At 35.7% G+C, this 21,260-nt stretch overlaps 1 protein-coding gene across 11 annotated transcripts in view; it reads right to left on the reverse strand.

Annotated features, from left to right (window-relative positions):
* Positions 1–21,260, reverse strand: part of KCNT2 (potassium sodium-activated channel subfamily T member 2) — a 379,220-nt gene that overhangs the window by 166,952 nt on the left and 191,008 nt on the right. For all 11 annotated transcript variants that reach the window (XM_059942834.1, XM_059942832.1, XM_059942830.1 and 8 more), the window contains 3 exons: positions 20,322–20,486; positions 18,415–18,551; positions 14,639–14,702 (listed from right to left, as the gene is read on the reverse strand). In XM_059942834.1, coding sequence (XP_059798817.1) covers positions 14,639–14,702; positions 18,415–18,551; positions 20,322–20,486 — 366 coding nt within the window. The remainder of the gene's footprint in view (positions 1–14,638; positions 14,703–18,414; positions 18,552–20,321; positions 20,487–21,260) is intronic.

Consider the following 21,260-nt stretch of genomic DNA (forward strand, 5'->3'; position numbering starts at 1 on the left):
GAAAACAATTTAGACTTACAGCCAACCACAAGAATGATGATATTAAACGTTAATGGACTAAACATACTAAAACATAAAGAATATCAAAAGGACAAAAGAAGTAAGACCCAACTATGAGCTACTAAGAAGAGATGCATTTTAAATATAAAGTTTCTGATAGGATAAATGAAGTAGATAATAACAAGAAAACAAACAACACAATTTAAAAATGGGCAAAAGATCTGAACAGACATCTCACCAAAAGCATGCACAGATGACACACAAGCATATGGAAAGATGCTCAACATATTATGTTGTTAGGAACTGCAAGTTAAAACAACAATGAAATACCACAACACACCTACTAGAATGACTAAAATCTAAAACAGTGACAACACCAAATACTGGTGAGGATGTGGAGTAGTAGAAGTCTCATTCATTGCTGGTGGGAATGCAAGATGGCACAGGTACTTTGGAAGACAGTCTGTAGTTCGCAGCAGCACTATTTACAAAAGCCAAGACGTGGAAGCAACCTAAATGTCCACTGACAGATGAATGGATAAAGAAGATATGGCATTTTTTATATATAACCACAAGTCTGTTCTCTATGTCATCAAGTCTGTATGCATATATATATATATATATATATATATATATATATATACAGTGGGAATTTGGGGTTAGCAGATGCAAACTACTATATATAGAATGGATAAACAATAAAGCCATATATAGCACAGGGAACTATATTCCATATCCTGTGATAAACCATAATGGAAAAGAATATAAAAAAGAATGTATATATATGTATAACTGAATCACTTTGCTGTACAGCAGAAATTAACACAACATTGTGAATCAATAAATACCTCAATAAAAAAAGATGTGGTCTATATATACACAATACAATATTACTCAGCCATAAAAAAGGATGAAATAATGCCATTTGAAGCAACATGGACGGACCTAGATATTATCAGACTAAGTGAAGTAAGTCAGACAGAGAAAGACAAATATCATATGACGTCACTTACATGTGGAATCTAAAAGTATAATACAAATGAACTTATTTACAAAACAGAAATAGACTCACAGACATAGGAAACAAACTTATGGTTGCCAAAGGGTATAGCAGGGGGAGGGGAGAGATAAATTAGGAGTTTGGGATTAACATATACACACTATTATATATAAACTAGACACACAGCAAGGACCTACTGCATGGCACAGAGAACTATATTCATTATCTTGTAATAACCTACAATGAAAAAGAATCTGAAAAAGTATATATGTATATGTGTATATACATATATGTGCATATATATGTATGTATGTATAACTGAATCACTTTGCTGTACGCCTGAAACATTGGCTTTCATTACTCTCAGTATCAAGTCCAAACTTCTTAACAAGGCTTGCAAGACCGTTTACTCAACTGTCCCCAAACTACTTGCCCAGCCTTTGGATTCTTTATTCCAGTGACAAGGCATTCTCCCCTCCTGAGACTCCAGGATTTCCCATGTGGAACAATCTACCTGGAACCATTTGTCATTCACTCTAGGAAGTCCTTTCTTCGGACTGAAGTCCACGGTACTTGTTCCCACTGTATTCTGTCTCTGTCTGATCATACCATTAACCCCACATATTTTTTTTCAAGTTTATCCCCACTAAACCATGAGCGCCATGAAGTCAAGGGCCATGTCTGTATTTTACTCACCCTAAGCACAACCCTAGCACCTAGCTTTCATTTGCATTTCACAGATGAATAAGAAAAACAATATTTATTTCATAGGGATATTGTGAGCATTCAGTGAAATAATATAAAGACCAGCAACACATAGAAAGCATTTAGCAAATATTTCAGTTCAGCAGATAGATGGGATGAAGTACCTATCGTAAAGGCCCAGAAGCCTTCTTTATTTTATTCATGCATAGTGCCCTACCAAGATATAAGCAACATCTATGATCCTGTGAGCGTTGCATTAAGTGAGAAAAAAGGAAAAAAGATCAGTACACTACAGCATAAATTTCACATAAGGAACAGAAAATAAATATTTTCCTACTACAGGTAATAAAATTGGCACAGAAACAAGATTTTTAATTCATTCTTCTAAAAGTAGAGGATGATATTAATTTTTTTTAACTTTCCTTGCTGACAAACTAGTCCTCAAAAAAGATACTCTATTTAATTGTAACCAAAAAGTAAAAGTGCCAACTGTACCAACTTTGGAATAAGCAACCTATGATAATAAAGGAAGGTAGTAGCATAGGGTATGTTTAGGGCATCCTAGTGTCCATTGCTACTGTGAAAACAGAACATTTCACCTATATTCAGTTCACCTAAAAATCAAATTGACTAAAATGTCTTCATAAAATTCAACTTTAATAATTTGAAGCATGTAAAAATTATTGTTGGCATGTTAAGGACCTAAAATAAATCACTATATCTACTGCAGGTATTTTTTTTAACTGAACTCCAAATGACCATGAAGGAATTGAGACATTTCAAGTGAAATTTTATACATGGATTGTTTCCCTCTCCTCCATAAGAATTTGTAATTCTCCTTACAGTCTCAAACAGAGTCTGTGACCCAGAAAACGGTAAGATATTGGTCTGGTCAAAGGTCAAAGGTCACTTTCAACCCAATTTTCAATTTATAAAATACATCTATAGCCCTTAGAAATGATAGACTTTAAAAAAAAAAAAAAAAGAAATGATAGACTTATTTTTTTACATTTTGAGTATATTTTGCTAATTTATTTATTGGATACTTTTAAAAGATGACACTAATTTATAAATTAAAACTGAATTATGAAACTTAATATTTGAAAATAAATATTTATAGGCAACTGAACGAAGACAAAACATTTATACAAGAGAGAGTAAAAAGTCTTGCCACAAACTGGATAACAAATCTTTCCTAGAAACACTCAAATGTGTTGTTTTATAAAAAAATTCTTGTTAAATATAATCCTTGCCCAGAGAACAATTTACACACAGAAAAGCTTGTAAAGACTTTGCATTAGATTAGACTCAAAAGCACCTGAGTACATAGATCTGTTTTATTCACATTTAGGTTGTCATAAATTATAAGATTAGATTACATATATAGATGTCTATAATGTAAGGGATGAAATGCAATTCTGATACAAAGTATCTATAACATATATCATCTATAATTAGTTGGTCTAACTTTATGACTGAATTAAAAAACTACAAGATTTCATTGTAGTTAATTGTAATTGATATCTTTGGAGAAGCAGGCCTCAAATTTGATATATACTTATTAAAAATACAAAAGTAATTCAGAATGTTCTTAAATAAAATACTTGAAAACAAAACATATAACCAAAACCCTTAAGTTACAAAAACATTAAAATACATTGTTGCTTTTTAGACTAAGAAACTATTAGAAAGCAAATGATCAGGCCATCTAGTTTTAGTCAAACACCTATAGGCTCAGCAGTAACTCGGTCTTCAAAAATAATCTGCACCAGAGGCAAGAATAATTAAAGAAGCTTTAGTCCTGCATTCTGGACCTTGGTATCAAAACTCATAGAGCTGTTAGCGTAATTTTATCTTCCTGCCATGTTTAAACAGAACAGTTTTTACATTATGTCTGGGACCTGTTAAAGAGAAAAACCCCAGGCCCAAAATGGCATCACTTGTGCTAAAGTCCATGATACCAACCTTAGATTTAATACCTAACCTGCATTTCTGACCTTTACCAGAAGTGTAATCTTTTTTTTTTAAACTTTGGGTTTGTTTGTTTGTTTGTTTATTTATGGCTGTGTTGGGTCTTCGTTTCTGTGCGAGGGCTTTCTCCAGTTGCGGCGAGCGGGGGCCACTCTTCATCGCGGTGCGCAGGCCTCTCACTATCGCGGCCTCTCTTGTTGCGGAGCACAGGCTCCAGACGCGCAGGCTCAGTAGTTGTGGCTCACGGGCCCAGTTGCTCCGCGGCATGTGGGATCTTCCCAGACCAGGGCTCGAACCCGTGTCCCCTGCCTTGGCAGGCAGATTCTCAACCACTGTGCCACCAGGGAAGCCCAAGAAGTGTAATCTTAATCAATCAGTTTGGAAATTTCTGGTCAGCACCAGTGAGGTAAGATGTCACGTGGGCCCTTCTCCAACCCCACCAGAGCAAGAAGAGGTAATCTGCAAGGTAAACCCCTTGCTGATATCCTGGCCCCAAATATCCCTTTCTTTCTTTTGTAATGACTTCCTGGATCCATCCTCCTTTCTATAAAATCCTTCCATTTTCTACCACTCCTCAGAGCTCCCTTCTAGTTGCTAGATGGGATGTTGCCTGATTCCTGGATCCCCTATTAAAGCCAATTAGATCTTCAAATGTACTGGGTTGTAGTTTGTTTTTTGACAGACTGAAAAATTATCTTGGATTCCAGCTTTAAGATTACTTGTACTCCCTTGCTCCTGACAGTGACTTCTCAGGGATTGTAATCCTACCTTTGATTTCTGAGAGTATACTAATTCTCACAGATATGTACTGGCAAAAATCCTGACTGCCTGTCTGAATTTCTAGATAGAACGTATTCTTAGAATGTCACTGGAAATTTTGGGACTGAGAAGCAAGTCAACTATAGTCAGTTCACATGTTTACTTTCTCTCTCCTTATACAGAATCTATTTTGGACTGTGCTTCTCAGAGCTGAAATCCTATACTGTTTTCTAGTGCTTGTTGGTCTGAGTTCCAGCCACTTATTCAAAGCCCTGCGTAGTGCCTTTGGCTTATTTAAATCCTCTCCCAGGTTCTGGAGGAATCTGCCCTGAACACCAAATCCAACTCCAGACTGTAATCCTCTTGAGTCTCCTTCATTTATTTATTCTTTTTAACAAAGTTATGACCATAGTGCTCAAAACTTCATAAAAATCATTGACAAATGTCAAATGAATAATAATGAAAGTGATTCATAAAAAGGCTAGGCTATCATGAAACTGTGTAACTGAAGTCCAGTGATGATCTGTCAAGAATTTACCAAAAGGTATTTCTGGACAGATTAAAACACAAATAATACTAGTGACCCCAGGGAGTCCTAGCAAGTTTAAAAGCCACAGTTTAAAATTCTGTGATTTTATGAATTGCTAAGAAAGATCTTTTTGAGAACAGGTTAACCATTAGATTGAATAAAAAGCAAAATAAAATTGTAAAACCTCTCTAAAGAATTTAAGGTACATTTAACTAGGGAATAAAATAATAGAATGATTATGTATTACAGTGTTTTAATGCCCCAAATGGATCTGCTTAAAACAAAACAAACTTAAAAAAAAAAAAAAGTTTAAATTGTGAAGGGTAGCAGAATATGCTAACCAAAATATGCCTCTTTAGCATAAGGATTATTTTGAGCTGATTATTTTTGAGAAAAAGCAGACACAGGAGGAGTTCTTAAATCAGAGTAGAATTCATCCTTTTGTAAGGGCAATTTATATTCAAAAGGGAAATCTCCATTTGTAAGGATATCTCTCTCTTTGTACCAAGAAGGCTGGCTATAAATCACAAGAAACTCTGTATCAGTAAGGAAGGCACCAGACTTAAATCTGCATGACAACCTTACTGTACCTTTCCTGATAACCTCCCATAACTAGCCTCCCCTCTCCCAACTCCTTTTTTTTGTCTTTAGTTGAAGATAGTATTTGAGGTGGTGGCTTGGACCCTTTGGGGGAGTTTTACTCAGTCTTCCTAGGTATCGCCCAGGTACACGTGAGTTATACATGTTATTAAGCTTCGGTTTGTTTTGCTCTCCTTAAGCAGTCTTCTATTACAGGGGTTCTCAGCCACGGAAGGTATTGAGAGAATGTCAAGGGAAGATTATTTTTCTTCCCCTGCAATTGCAGACATTTTATTTCAGTTCTTTTCTCGTGCTCTCTGAGAGGGTCATCTAGGGAAATTACTGTCTGAGCGCTCAATGATTATTTGCATTCTACTCTAAGATCCCATATATTCCAAAATGCATGTAATAATCAGAAAAAAAAAAAAAATCTTTGACATTTAAGAGGAAAGCTAGGGCTTCCCTGGTGGTGCAGTGGTTAAGAATCCGTCTGCCAATGCAGGGGACATGGGTTCAAGCCCTGGTCCAGGAAGATCCCACATGCCGTGGAGCAACTAAGCCCATGCGCCACAACTACTGAGCCTGCGCTCTAGAGCCTGTGAGCCACAACTACTGAGCCCGCGTGCCACACTACTGAAGCCCACGCGCCTAGAGCCCGTGCTCCGCAACAAGAGAAGCCACCACAATGAGAAGCCTGCACACCGCAACGAAGAGTAGCCCCCGCTCGCCGCAATGAGAGAAAGCCAGTGCCCAGCAATGAATACCCAACGCGGCAAAAAAAATAAATAAGTAAATTTAATTAATTAATTTAAAAAAAAAAAAGAGGAAAGCTAACCATATGGTCTAAGATACAACTTTTTCTGAGTTAGAATACCAAGTCTTTGGAGTTGGATGACCAAGATGGCCTTAAAGTTCCCCCAGGCTTGACTTTCTGACAGGTTTCTTCAAAACTATAGGCCCCTGGCCTCCCTTTTCTTAGAGCATTTACTTTAGAAAACTTTCAATTATAAATTCTTTCTCTGTGCCTTCAAGATGTAAATCTTCTCCTGGCCTCTCACCAGATTTACAAGAGAGAAAAGTCTTTCTCAAGGGCCTGGAGGTCATCTCTTTGAAATGTGATCGTCAGAGGTGAAATCTTCCTGATCTCCACTCTCTGTGGCCAGGAGACAGCTGAACTTTCATACACAGCAGTCAGCAAATGATGGCCTAATCACACTGACCAAGCTCCCCAACCCAGGGCTTTTCCACTAGCTCACCCCAGAGTGTAAAAATCCTCCAGCCTTTTGCTTCAGAGGAGTTGAGTTCAATCTCCCTCCACGAAGCAACAGCCTTTATTAGTCTTCCTTGCCTGTTTAACTCTGTCTGGTACAGTTTTTCTTTGACACAGAGTAGGGTATAAATACAAGGTCAGTGAGCTACTAACCCTATATCCCTAGAAGATTAAATAAAATAGCTAACCTGAGCCTTGGTTTGTTAATCTACCAATTGGAGCTAGTAAGAACTTCCCTGCAGGATTGTCGTGAGAAATACATCACATGCATAATATGTATAAATATATATAAGTAGTCTCTAGCCTGTAACTGATATTTAGTGATGGCTAATAAATGAGGGTGTTATTGTGTAGTTCTTTTCTCTTTTTATTCCCAAGAAGTCTAAAAATCAGTAGTGCCAAAAAAGCTAAAAGAGAAAAGCAGACACTATTGGTTTTTTCAGAACCAGATCACTTTAAGTAAAAATTCATATGCCTAGTTCAGCTAAGAAAATCAAATTCTTTCACCACTGCAAAGAAAGGCTATCCAGAAGGTAAATCAATTATGCTTCCTGCATTATAACGACTCAGAGAAGACACTTCGCTTTGAACAAATCTTTAAATTGAACACATCTACTGATAGATTGAGTGAACAAGATGTTCAAAAGTAAAGTGTCTGAACCTTGGAAAACATATCACAATATAAGACACCCTCCTTCCGTCCTTTCACTGCCCCTTACTTCCCAGCTCACTGTCTAGGACGGTAATTCCAATGAGTGTCTGACATCATAAGCAAATTCAATCTATTGACACTACCGATTTTCATTCCCTGTTACCTCTATACCCTCATCTTCGTTTTGCTTCTTATCAGCTTATATCAAACGTTTCACCAAAATAACCAAACCCTTGCATAAACAGTCCGTTTGCTTGCCTCCCTCACCCAGGCCTACTCTACAGGCAAAATTACAACCTTGCTGAACCCAACGATCCATCTACTGCAAAGAACAAAGAACGGTTGGCTGGGCGTAAACACAAATAGATGATAAATAGGTCCTTCTTTAAATTCATAGTCCATAACATCATCCAGGAGGTGAGCCTTGCCCAGGAATTCTACATCTGTCCAATCCATCCCTTCTCCCACTATTTTAGAGAACTATTTCATATCTTCTTCCCTCTCCTCAAACCTCTACCATCTGACAATTTCAACTGCTATAAAAAAATAATAATAATAATAAAAACCAACATAGAAACGGTAAGAGAAGGACTTCCAAAGCTCTCTCTATCACATTTGACCATATACTTGTCTCTGGATCTATGTAGCTTGTCTTCCCTGTTTTTAAAATACATGAGCATTTTACCCATTTATTTATCAAAGGAAAATCTTCCAATTTTCCTTTTCCTGCATCATTCATTTTACTCTCTCTGGTAGATCACTTCCTTTAGCATATAAGACTTGCTAAAAATTTTCCCACTTAGGAATATAAAATATGACACAAATGAATCTGTCTGTGAAACAGAAACAGAATCAGGGACGTAGAGAATAGATTGATGGTTGTCAAGGGGAAGGGGGTGGGAGAGGGAAGGATTGGGAGTTTGGGATTAGCAGATGCAAACTATTATGTATAGGATGGATAAACCACAAGGTCCTACTGCAGAGCACAGGGAACTGTATTCAATATCCTGTGATAAACCATAATGGAAAAGAATATGAAAAAGAATCTATATATATGTATAACTGAATCACTTTGCTGTACAGCAGTAATTAACACAACATTGTAATTCAACTATACGTCAATAAAAAATAAATTTAAAAAAAAAGAAATGGAAAAAAATTTTCCCACTTAAACAAATGGGCAAATATTACCCATCAGTTGCTGCCCTATTTCTCTGCTCCCACTTACAGAAAGCACTTCTAAAGACTGTAATTGTTGTCTCCACTTCCTCTTTGGTATTCAAGTTTTAAACTTCTTTTCTAATACAAGAATTTAAAACTATGAATCCCTCTTTAGGCACTACTTGAGCTGCATCCTACAAATTTTGAAATGTTGCATTTTTCATCACAATTCAATTAAAATATTTCTAATTCTCCTTGTTATTTCATATTTTATCCATGGGTTAAAAATGTATAATTTAATTTTTAAATATGTGGGTATTTTCCTGCTATAGTTTTATAATTGGTTTCTTATTAAATTCTATTATGATCAGAGAACATACTCTGCATGTTTTTTAATTCTTTTATCTTTTCTGTCATTTCTTTTATGGTCCAGCACATGGTCCATCTTTGTGAATGTTCCATATGCACTAGAAAAGAACGTGTATTCTGCAGTTGAGTGTAATGTTCCATATGTCAATTGATCTAATTGATGAAAATGAGTTCAAGTTTTTAATAACCTGAATGATTTTCTTTCTATTTGTTCTATTAATTACTGAGAAATACTGAAATTTCTAACAATAATTGTACCTTTTTATGTTTCCTTTCTGTTCTATTGTTTCATACTTCATGAATTTTGAGATTTTATTACAAGGTGCATACACACTTAGGAGAGTTATGTCTTCTTCATGAATTAATCGTTTAATAAATATAAAACATTTCTCTTTATCTCTGTTAAAAGTTCCTGCTTTTGAAGTCTTCTTTATCTGTTTTATATGGCCATTCCAGCTTTTGTATGACTAGTGTGCACACAGTATATCTTTTTCCATCCTCTTACTTTTAACCTAATTGTACGTTTTCCTTTTGAGTGAAATTTCTGTGGATAGTACTTCATTTGGTCTTTCTTTTACTTATCCAGTATGAAGATTCCTACCATTCAATAGTGAATTTAGTCCATTCATAATTCACAGAGTTATTGATATGGTTGGGTTTAAGTTTACTATCTTGTTGTTTTCTACTTGTCCCATTTGTTTTTTGTTCTTTTCCTGCCTTTTTTCAGATTAAGTAAATATTTTTAGTATACCATTTTGTCTTCTGTTTTATCTTTATCATGGTCATTCTGTTTTATAACATAAATCTCTATCAAACTCTTCATTCAAATAATATGTAAAGCGCAAGAATCTTATTACAGTATATTTCCACCATCCCTTTCCAATCTTTGTCGTATTATTGCCATTAATTTCACTTCTACATTTCTTACAAATTTCACAACTGTTTTTTTGCCTTAAACAATAAATTATATTTAAAAATTAAAGTCATTTATATTTACCTACATATTTACCATTTTTGCTCTCTTTATTTCTTCGTATAAATCTAAGTTCTCAGAAGACATCATTTCTTTTTGTTGAAGAACTTTAACTTTTTAAAAAATGTAGTCTGTTGGCAATAAATGCTCGTAGGTTTTGTTTATATAAAAATGTTTTTATCATGGCTTCCTTTTTGTGAGATATTTTTACAAGAAATGAAATAGTATATTGACAATTTTTCAAAGCACTCTAAAACAGTTGTCCAATTGTCTTCTGATTAAAATTGTTTATTCCTCTGTATGTAATGCATCTTATAGCTACATAAGTCTATCTTACTGATTTTCAGAAATTTGATTATTACAAGTTCCAGTGCAGTCTTTTAAGTAATCATACTTTAGATTTGTTTTATGAATCTGTGGTTTTGTAATTTTTATCATAGTTGCAATAATTTCAGCCATTATTTCTTTATTTGTTTTCTGCCCAGAAGTGGAAACTTCCTCTCCGTATATTCAACTACATCAGGGAACGTTGATTTCATCTTTTTCCAGAGGCAGACTTCCTTTCTTGCACTCTCTTCTTGCTTTTGTCCCAGAATCTGCTTTGACCATAACCTGGGAATTCCCATTCCCTCACCTGAGTTGTATTCTGTCTTCACTCACTCCTTAGTTTTGGTAAGACACATCTCCCAGCAGCCTCCTGAGAATTGTGCATTTTTGAAACGTTTTAATATCTGTAAATATCTTTCTATCTTCTTACTTGTGGAGCCCTACATCAAGGACACCTTACATCAAGGACACAGGACAAAAATTCTGGAATTAACCGAGCCCCCATAGCAACTGTTGCCATGGGCTCTCCTAATCTAAACTGGACAGCCCCCCAACTCCATATTAGGTAAAATAATCACCATGTAGTAACCTTGTAGCATCCTGACCAATCAATCATCTAATGACATCCTGCCAGCAGGAATTTTCTTTGTCTTGAGGCTATAAAAGTTGGCCACTAGCTCACAAAGGGGATCGGCTCTCCCTGGTCTATCAGGAAGTCGGCCCGCTGTATTTGCAGCGTCCCTCACTAACTCTGCTCTTTCTTCTCAATAAACTATCTTTTCTAAAATACTTCCGGTCTGGAAATTCTTCCAACCCACGCTCGGACCACGACATTACTGAAGTTTTGCCAGGATATAGAATTCCAAGTGGAAAAGTACTTTCCCTCAGAATTTTGAAAGCCTTGACCCACTGTCTTCTGGCTTCTGGTATTACTGCTAAGTCTGAAAACTCTAATTCTCCATCCTTGGTTTTGAGTGTTTTCTTCTACTTTACCTTCTCTTCATTTTCATTCTTTTCTTCCTCTTGGTCCTTCTCGTATCTCAATTTCTCTGGCAAGCATAACGTTTTTAGTCATTAATCTCTAATAAGTGGCCCCTCTCAATTTGACAACTTCAGTCTGAGAAATTTGCTTTAATTTCTGGGGGTTTTTTAAATTTTTATTTTGTTTTATATTTTTGCTAATAATTTCTCCCATTTTCTAGACCTTGTTCCTTAAATTCTTACTATATGGATATTGTTTCTTCCTGACTACTCCTTTAATTTTCTCTTGTTTTGACTCCCCTTTTCCATTATTTGATTTTATTGTTCATTTTATTACTCTTCATTCTTTCAATGTCCTTAGATTTATCTTCTAAACATTTTGTTTTTCATTTGTTACCTATATTTAATTTCCAGAAGCTCTTTTTGGTTCACTGAATGTTCTTGTTTTGATTTGTCTTGTTCTATAGCCTACTATTCTTGTTTTATATATGAATACTCTTCTCATCTTCTCAATTACTAAATTACTAAAAATAGGATATTTATTACATATTTTGAAATTTATTTATTCTCCCAGAATTCTATGGCGGTATTTGTGTTTTCCCTTAATTCCTCTTTTCTATATGCTTTTTGTATGTCTGTTACTTGGTTCCTTCTTTTTCTTGTTAGGAAATTCCTTAAATGTCTAGTGATCACTGTTGTTTGAACATATGTAGGAGTGAAGTACTCAAAAGCTGTTTGGGACCTGAGTGAATGCAGGAAGCTTACTTTCACATCTATGTACACACACACACACACACACACACAAACACACATGCTTGGCCAAGAATGCTCCCAGTCCTGATGTGTGTCTACCAACCAGTCTTGCTGCACCAACCAGCCCAATACCAAGGGAGCCCTGCTGGGTGTTCCTGGAGGGTCCCGACCCCACCATCTGGATCATGCAGTGGCCTGAGCTGTCTCCACCATAAGTGGGCAGAGGAAACAGTTTCCTGCATTTCCTCTCCCCCAACTGCTTCAGTAACTCACACTGACCTTCTCTGAAACTGCACAGAATCAGAGGATTTCGCTTCCAATGCTTCATTCCCAGGGGGCATCAGTGGGTCAGGAATTTCTGCCACAGGCTAATTTCCCACTCTTTCTTCCTGGGCAGCCAGAAAGTGTTTATTTTGGCCAAATTCCCCAAATAGTAAACCTATTTTCCCAGGATGGGGAAAGGGACCAGCCATGGATGTGTGGAGGGGTTCAGGGAATCCAACTGCTTCTCCTCCAGACTTTTAATCACTGTTCATATATTTAGTACCACGTATAAACCTACTTGCAGAGGCATCTGGTGCCTCTATTTCCTGCGATTTTTGAGGCTCCATTGCAAAAAAGAGCCTGCTTCTGATTTGTTTCTTCTCTCAACTGAAATGTTACCTTCCTTCTGTCTGTTAAGTCAGTTACCACCCATCCATCTGCTTTCTAGCTTCCAAACTTGTATTAAGGTCACCTCATCTACCATCTCCTTTGTCTTGACGAGTGAAGTCTTTTTATGCATTTCTTGTAAATTTACTAGAGTGTCAGGAGGAAATGGAATGCATTTGTTTAATAAAAAGCATACGAGTTCACCTCGTAAAGGGTACTCTAAAAGACATTAGGTAATTATTTCCTAATATTTACTCCCCCTTGTTACATAGATACTGGAAGACTGGAAGTATTTTGAAACTAAGTTGCCACTGGAGAGGCCCAAGATTCACAATTACATAAGTTAAATAATTATAGAAACATAAGGTAGAGTATGTTCAATTCCAGTTCACTTTTTCAATAAATATGTTTGGAGCATCTAATGTGTGGAAACAATTAAGAAACCATTGCAATAGTGCATAAGTGGACCGAGGAGAATCTGGTCTGAATTAAGACAGTAACTGTGGAGAAGGAGGGGAGCAAGTAAATTTTAAAATATATATATTTTAAAAAGAAATATTTTACAAATTTTGCAATCATTTGTTTGGTCTATGGCCTTGCATTAGTTTGCTAGGGCTGCAATAACAAATACCACAAACTGGGTGGCTTAACGAAAATTTATTGTCTCATCTTCCTGGAGGCCAGAGTCCAAAATCAAGGTGTTGGTAAGGTTGGTTCCTCCTGAGGGCTGTGAGGGGAGTGTGTGTCCCAGGCCTCTCTCCTGGCTTAGAGAAGACTGTCTTAATGTGCATGTGGCATTCTCCCTGTTATCTGTCTGTCACCACATTTCCCTTTTTTACAAGGACACAGCTCATATGGGACTAAGACCCACTCTAATAAACTCATTGTAAGTTGATTATCTCTATTAAGACCTTATCGCCAAATAAGTTCACATTATGAGGTACTGGAGGTTTGGACTTCACACACAAGTTTTTGAGGGACACAATTCAACACACAATAGTCCTCTTCAAATGAAGGATGAGTAAGTTGGTTTAAAAATGAGTAAAAATTTTCGTTAAATTAGAGTGAGAACAGCACAAAGCCTGTCACATTCAGGACTTGCAATTCTAAAGTAATGTACCAGAGCACACCTATTAGATGCTCCAGAAAAGTGCAAATCATGTCCCTAAAAGACCCAGACATATTTTGCCTTTTCCCCAATCACTACAGAAGCCACCAAGGTTCTCATCTGTCTGTGTACCACAGGTATGGCTACCGATGAACTTACTGGCTTAGAAACACAGGAGTTAACAGTACATCCTCAACATAGAATAATAAAGCACTTTTTAAAAGTAATAAAATTAAAATGCATTTAAAAAATAGAAGTTATAATTTGGTAAATTATAAGATTTAATTTAATTATGAGTTTATAGAACTTTAGACCTAAAAAATGTATCATGGAGATCATATAAGCCAGAGATTTCCAAATTGGGAGGTGCTTCAAAATCACCTGGAGATCTTTTAAAAATACACAGCTTCCCAATCCCCACCCTGCATATCCTGAATAGAACTTTCACAAATGCTTATTTTTTTAGAAACTCTCCAACTGATTTTATGCAGACTGACTGATCCATCTGCCTTGTTTTTAAGTTGAGGAAATTGAGATCATTTGAACAAAATCACATAGCACAGGATATATTTAATTAAAAATGATCTAGTTCTGTTTATACATGACTCATTTCATTTTGATCAACAGAAAACCCAGGGATTAGTGATAACTACTTCAAGAATACTTTCGTTGATACAGTCAATGATGCAACTATTCTTATATTTTGGCAAGATAGTTTAGAGACATTTACTTCCGTTCAGTAAAATTTTAAGGTCATCAATATTTAATGTTGGCAGATTAAAAAATAAATAAATTAAAAATCTTCTAAGGCAAAAAGAACAATTTACAGAAAGAGATTTTAGAAACTTACAGAGGATGTCCTATCTACTTCACAACGGCTGCTCAGAATAAAACAGGCCTCAGCGTCATCCATCCTAAATGCAGATGGGAAAATAAAATAATCACACACTGACATATCTGTGCATATCTATGCATTATCTGCAAAATAGAATTCCAGTGCGTGTAAAGTATACGTGTAAACTACGGACATCCTTAGGTTTAAATGAAAGTAGGATTTCTAGGATCGTGACTATATTTGACTGTAAACAAAATAATTGTTGTAGATTGGCTATATAACTCAACAGCTTATAATGACAGAAGTTAAAAAAAGTCAAATTTTATTTTCTCTTTTATCATTATATATATTTTTTCATATATATACTTTGTGTAAATTGAGGGAGTTGTATTCGCCTTTAGTTTAGATGGATTACATTTTGGCTTCAGTATGTCAACAAAACTAAGAGAGAGGAAACAAAGCTGCTTAGTATTTGTAAGCCAAACTCTACTGTACATTTATATTTCCTGGAGATGAATCATCAACTGTTCCAAACCCTTTCCTTTCATGCTAAAGTTCTATATTTCTTAAATGTAGTGATAAACAGTAATTACGCTTCAGTGCTTGATAAGTAATGTTCTAAAAATATAAAACTATGTATTTTCAAAATAAGGAATTATTTATCTTTCTGGTTCATTATGATAAAAGAATTTTTCCCAAAAATATTTTCTATGAAAAATCCATGGAATTAGACCAAACCAAACAGTTCTGGAAAAATGTTAAGTAGTCATGGTTATTAAGACACTATGAGCGTTGTATAACATTTTCTAAACGTCATGTTCAACAAAGCAATTCAAAACTCATACAACTAACCTTTGGAACTGGTTTGGAGAATCCTACTCCTTGTTTCTTGCATGGGGAATTGTATTGAAGAATGTATTAGTTAACATTAAATCCCAAATCTTCATGTGACATAGGATAAGAAATGAACATAGAAATGGTACCTTCTTTCTTAATTCAGCTTTTTCAGAATTACCAGCCTGCTACCTCTCACTCATCCACACTTTTCTTTTTTATTCTTATGGAGGAATGCTTCTTGCAAATGTGACTGATTTTGCTAAGAAACCATTATTAACACTATTAATACTAAATGAGTGTGTTAATCCTAGGTAGTATCGAGCTAAGATACTAATAGCCAATCCTAATGGCTTAGATTAATTTATTAGGTAGTCAAAAGACTTCATTTATCACAGAAATTCATACTGACCATAATATGTGCATGACTCATTCTTACCATATGAAGACTCATTATAATAAATTAAGCATATTGATTATCTATGCAGATGAATATAAAGATCCAAGTTATATTACTGTCTAAGCAACTATTTCCTTATGGTTCCCAAATAATGAGTATAGATAGCAAATAGCAAACACCTGTGTTTTACTTGAGGTACTGGGAGAATCTGACTTATTCTAGAACTGTCATGTATAGTGACAACGTATATGAAGTATGTAATCCACAACAAATACTAATATTCGGTGGGCCAAAAGGTTCGTTCAGTCTTTTGGGTAAGATGGCTCTAGTATGGAGAAGGTGCTGCGACTGACTGAATGTGTCAAAAGTGGTTTGCGGAGTTTCGTGCTGGAGATTTCTTGCTAGACGACGCTCCACAGTCGGGTAGACCAGTTGAAGTTGATAAGGATCAAATTGAAACAATAACTGAGAACAATCAACGTTATACCACGCGGGAGGTAGCCGACATAACCAAATCAAGCGTTGAAAATCATCTGCACCAGCTTAGTTATGCGAATCGCTTTGATGTTTGGGTTCCACATAAGTTAAGCGAAAAAAACCTTCTTGACCATGTTTCCACATGCGATTCTCTACTGAAACGTAATGAAAACGTTCCATTTTTAAAACAAATTGTGACGGGCAAAGGAAAGTGGATACTGTACAATAATGTGGAATGGAAGAGATCGTGGGGCAAGCAAAATGAACCACCACCAACCACACCAAAAGCCAGTCTTCATCCAAAGAAGGTGATGTTGTGTATATGGTGGGATTGGCAGGGAGTCCTCTATTATGAGCTCCTTCCGGAAAACCAAACAATTAATTCCAACAAGTACTGCTCCCAATTAGACCAACTGAAAGCAGCACTCGATGAAAAGCGTCCAGAATTAGTTAATATAAAACGCATAATCTTCCATCAGGATAACGCAAGACCTCATGTTTCTTTGATGACCAGGCAAAAACTGTTACAGGTTGGCTGGGAAGTTATGATTCATCCGCCGTATTCCAGACATTGCCCCTTCAGATTTCCATTTATTTCAGTCTTTAAAAATTCTCTTAATGGAAAAAATTTCAATTCCCTGGAAGACTGTAAAAGGCACCTGGAACAGTTCTTTGCTCAAAAAGATAAAAAGTTTTGGGAAGATGGAATTATGAAGTTGCCTGAAAAATGGCAGAAGGTAGTGGAACAAAAAGCTGAATATGTGGTTCAATAAAATTCTTGGTGAAAATGAAAAATGTGTCTTTTATTTTTACTTAAAAAACTGAAGGCACTTTTTGGCCCATCCAATATATTCTCGAAGAAGCTTAGTTTTCCAATTATGTACCATTCATTATATCCTGACAGTTTCTACTGACTTTTTTGTTTCAGAAGTTATTAAATCTTTGGAAAAATCTCAGTTAAACTGACCTATCATATATAAATCAAAACTAATGTCAGATTTCCTGTTATGAGCTATCTAGTCATCTTTTGCAGGAGTAAGCAGCAAAAAGGGGTTTGGAAATTTTCTTCTGTTCTTTTCCGTCACCCACACACCCCCTCCACCATACACACACAAACACAAACACACAGAGAACATGCATAAAGAAACACAGAACACACACAAACACATGGAGAACATGCACCAACACACACACTAACACACATACTCAAGCGTTCTGGAAAAAAAACAAAACAACAACAAAGAACAACAAACAACACTTATGTTATGAAATTGAGGGAAGATACTTTTAAGCCTAAAAGAGTTTGTAAGACAACTCAAGGATAAACATGAAGATATGTTTAAAACTTGTAAAACAAGAGAAAACGTTGAGCAAAGCTACCTGCGCTAAGGATCTCTTCTGGCTTCTGAAACTAAGGATGCTGTTTTGCAGATGCCCTGATTCCCCAGTGTCTACAGTCTAACCAACCATCCTCTCACTCTGCCCCCATGAAATGACCCTCATGACCTGTGACAAATGTGTAAGACTATGTCACCTTTAAGCCGGGTGGGCTGGCATCTACACAATAAGAAGAGAGAAACTAAGACCCCTGTCACCTTTCTGATTCTTTCAGTCCCCAAGGACTCTTTCATCTCAGACACCAGGCAACACAATTGTTACCTGCCCAGTATATAATACAAGCTCCTTAAATGTAAACCCTAACGCGAACTGCTTTGGTATCTCACACAATTTTAGCCCAAGATTTTTATCTGTGGAATAAAAACAGTATCCAGGGATTTGGAGATGACTCTCCTTGAGTCTGGATAACTCAGCTCACCTCCCAGCAGCCTGAGATAATTACACGACACCACACTTCTCATCGTGTTGTGTGGACGTGGTCTGCCGAATATCCCTGCCCTGAGAAAGAGGAGCAAATACGTGGATTTTATATCTTTAACCTTCCAATTTGACCAGCAGTGGGACTAAAGCAAAAGCCTGTATTCAAAAACACACCTTGCAACACTGAAAACTGCTAAAATTTGGAGGAGAGAAAAGATATTAAAACACTACAAGATGGAAAATATTGAAGAGATATACTCACTTTGCTCGCAACAGATCCTGATCTTTAAGGGCTGAACCTTGAAGGTAGATGACTCTTTGTGACCACATCGGAATCTGTAGGACCCTTCGGACCTGCACATCCATTTCAGTAGGACACAAAATCACCACATAATAATCCTACTCAAAACAAAGTGGGCCATGGGATAGAGACAATAATGCTTTGTTTTATACTACGTAGGTAAATAGAATATCTAAGAACATTTTGAAATATGATAAAGTAGAAATTAACTCTTACTAACAAATAAAAGTTTGCATTTAAAACCTAGTGTTAAATAAAATGATACAGTAATAAACATAACAGACATATAAAAATCTCATAAATCACTATATTCATCCTGATCTTTTTCAATTTTATTAGTACCAGGAAGGGAAGGTAATCGGTGCTTATACTCAGCACACACTTCCAGTCTATGAAGTTTTCAGTTACAACTTCAGGCTGATTCTAAAAGATAAATTGCATACCAGCCAGAAGTCCTAAGGATCAATTCATACTTCGAATTGTTACTTTTAGAATAAAAACTGTGATGGTAATTTGTATCATTTGGTAATATTATTATGAACTGATAATATTGAAAATATTCTGATGACTATCTGAATGGAAAAAGATTCACAAAAATATTGATAATACTGACAAAGTAACTTAAATTTAAAAGTTTGAGATCAAAATATTTCAAAATAATGGTCTTTTGGAGAAAATAAAAAGCAACCTGTAAGAACTTAAAATCTGTAAGAATTTAAAATAATTTATCTATAAGAATTCAAATTCTCTGGTAAACATTCACCATTTTATCACTTTATAATATATCTAGTAGGAATTTTTGGAGTGCTAAGAATTCTCCATATTGATATTAGACAAAATAAATTACTAGGGATCAAAATTTGGAAGGATCGAATTTTCCCTAAAATAGATTTTCTTTGTGGGTTATAATAAGCATCTGAAATTATTTAATATGAATAATAAAAAAACCTAACCATTAAATATGGAATTCCTGCAAAAAATGAAAAATAATTTATGCAAAAACAGAAGAATATGTTATATAAGTATCACTTCTAAATTAGATTTTTTTTAATCCAAAAAATAGTATTTTAAAAGTTCTCTAAAATATTCAAGAAAAAAAATCTCTTTATTTAAGGGAGAGATAATTGATGTATTCAGCACTGTCTTGACCTCAGGATTATCCAAACTCTTGCCACAAATTTATTGGGAAAACACAAGAAATTCAAGTAGTTCTTTGCTGTTTGGACTAGATTAAGTGCCTTGAGCAGCAAAGGAGATGACCTAAGCCTACACTGACCCAGAACCATGGCAAGTGGAAGAAGTAACCGAGGACTTTGTCTGCATAGACAGAAGAAGAGATTTTTCTGAATTTATGATCTCAATCAGCAAGTTATTTCCCAAATTCTGGTCATTTATTATTACTATAAATAAGACCTAGTTTCACTCCAGGAAACAAAAGGAAAAATGGAACTTCCAGACTTCCACATTTCTATCAGCAACACTTGATAAAATTCTGAAATATTCAAGTGAGCAGATGATATTGAAATGATTCTTTTATTGTTTTATTATATTTTATGTTAAATTTCACTGTATCATAAAAATATCATTTATGCATTACCCAAGGGAGAAAAAAGCAATCATTTTAATCAAAGAAAACCTTTCTTTGTAGCAGTAACATAATTCCATCTGTCTTTCAGTATAGATACAGAAGGAAACTTAACATACTGTGTATTCCTCCAGCATTTTTTTCTATGTTCCTGGTTATATTTGTAGTTCTTCATTTTCTCTTTCTAAATTTGAGTGTATAAATAAAAATCCTGCAGAACACAGGCTGTACCATGATTAACTGACTTTGACAATGTTAGTAGGTATGATCTGTTTAAAGGTACCTGGAGTCTTGGATGAGCATAGAATTCATTCAAAAAGTCCATGAGTAAGTCAATCTTCAGTGAGCTGACACACAGAACAACGTGCTTTTCAGTTTGAGCTCTGTGTCGACTATAGTTTCCACCTGACTTTTGTCTCTCCATCCACAAATAGGCCAGCTGTTCAAACTGTAATGCATTTTCCACATGTGAATGAAAAACACTGGACGTGAAAATAAAAATCAATGCAATACATCTGTTGTTTACTAAGTATACTCAATTTCTTAAATGAAAGTCTTTGAGATTCAAATAATCAGTGTTCCCTTCAACAAGAGGCTCTTCAAAGGATGGCTGCAGAGCTTGCTAATGCCTCCCAGGGCCTTCAGGTCTTCAGGAAACACAGTAATATGATTTTCCTATTGTATCATAGCAGGGCACTAAGAGGTCCGTGCCTCTGCTCTGTCCAGTAGGGTATGCAGCTATATATGTCATGCACTGAGTCAAAGAGAAAAGCCTCACTTTTTTCTCCCACATTCTTATATCAACTTCAGCCCACATCTCCTGCAAGGGGAGATACCCTTACCACAAATGAAAGGCCACATTCTAGTTATTTAGTAGCTGGTATCTAAGGGTTGTGGAGTGTATAGGGGAGGTGTGTCATTAAGGATGACATGTATGATTGGATAGGAACAGGAAGATCATTTTTATACCTATGTAAAGTATATTTCGATACACTGTGGCCAATGGTTCTGTAATGGAACATGCACGTTTGATTTGTATTGGCCACATCCTGTTTCTGACCTGCCCACCCATGGACACCCAGAGTTCATTGCAGGAAAAAGTTGAAGATTGCCTCTATGTATCTTTGGTCTCATTTTATATCTCTGTCCCTTTGCTATCTCCTTATCCATTCTCCAAAATGCTGCATGATAGCTATGTATCATCTTCAGATTTTGTTTTAGT

The sequence above is a fragment of the Balaenoptera ricei genome, chromosome 1, assembly GCF_028023285.1.
Source record: "Balaenoptera ricei isolate mBalRic1 chromosome 1, mBalRic1.hap2, whole genome shotgun sequence".
Lineage (NCBI taxonomy): Eukaryota > Metazoa > Chordata > Mammalia > Artiodactyla > Balaenopteridae > Balaenoptera > Balaenoptera ricei.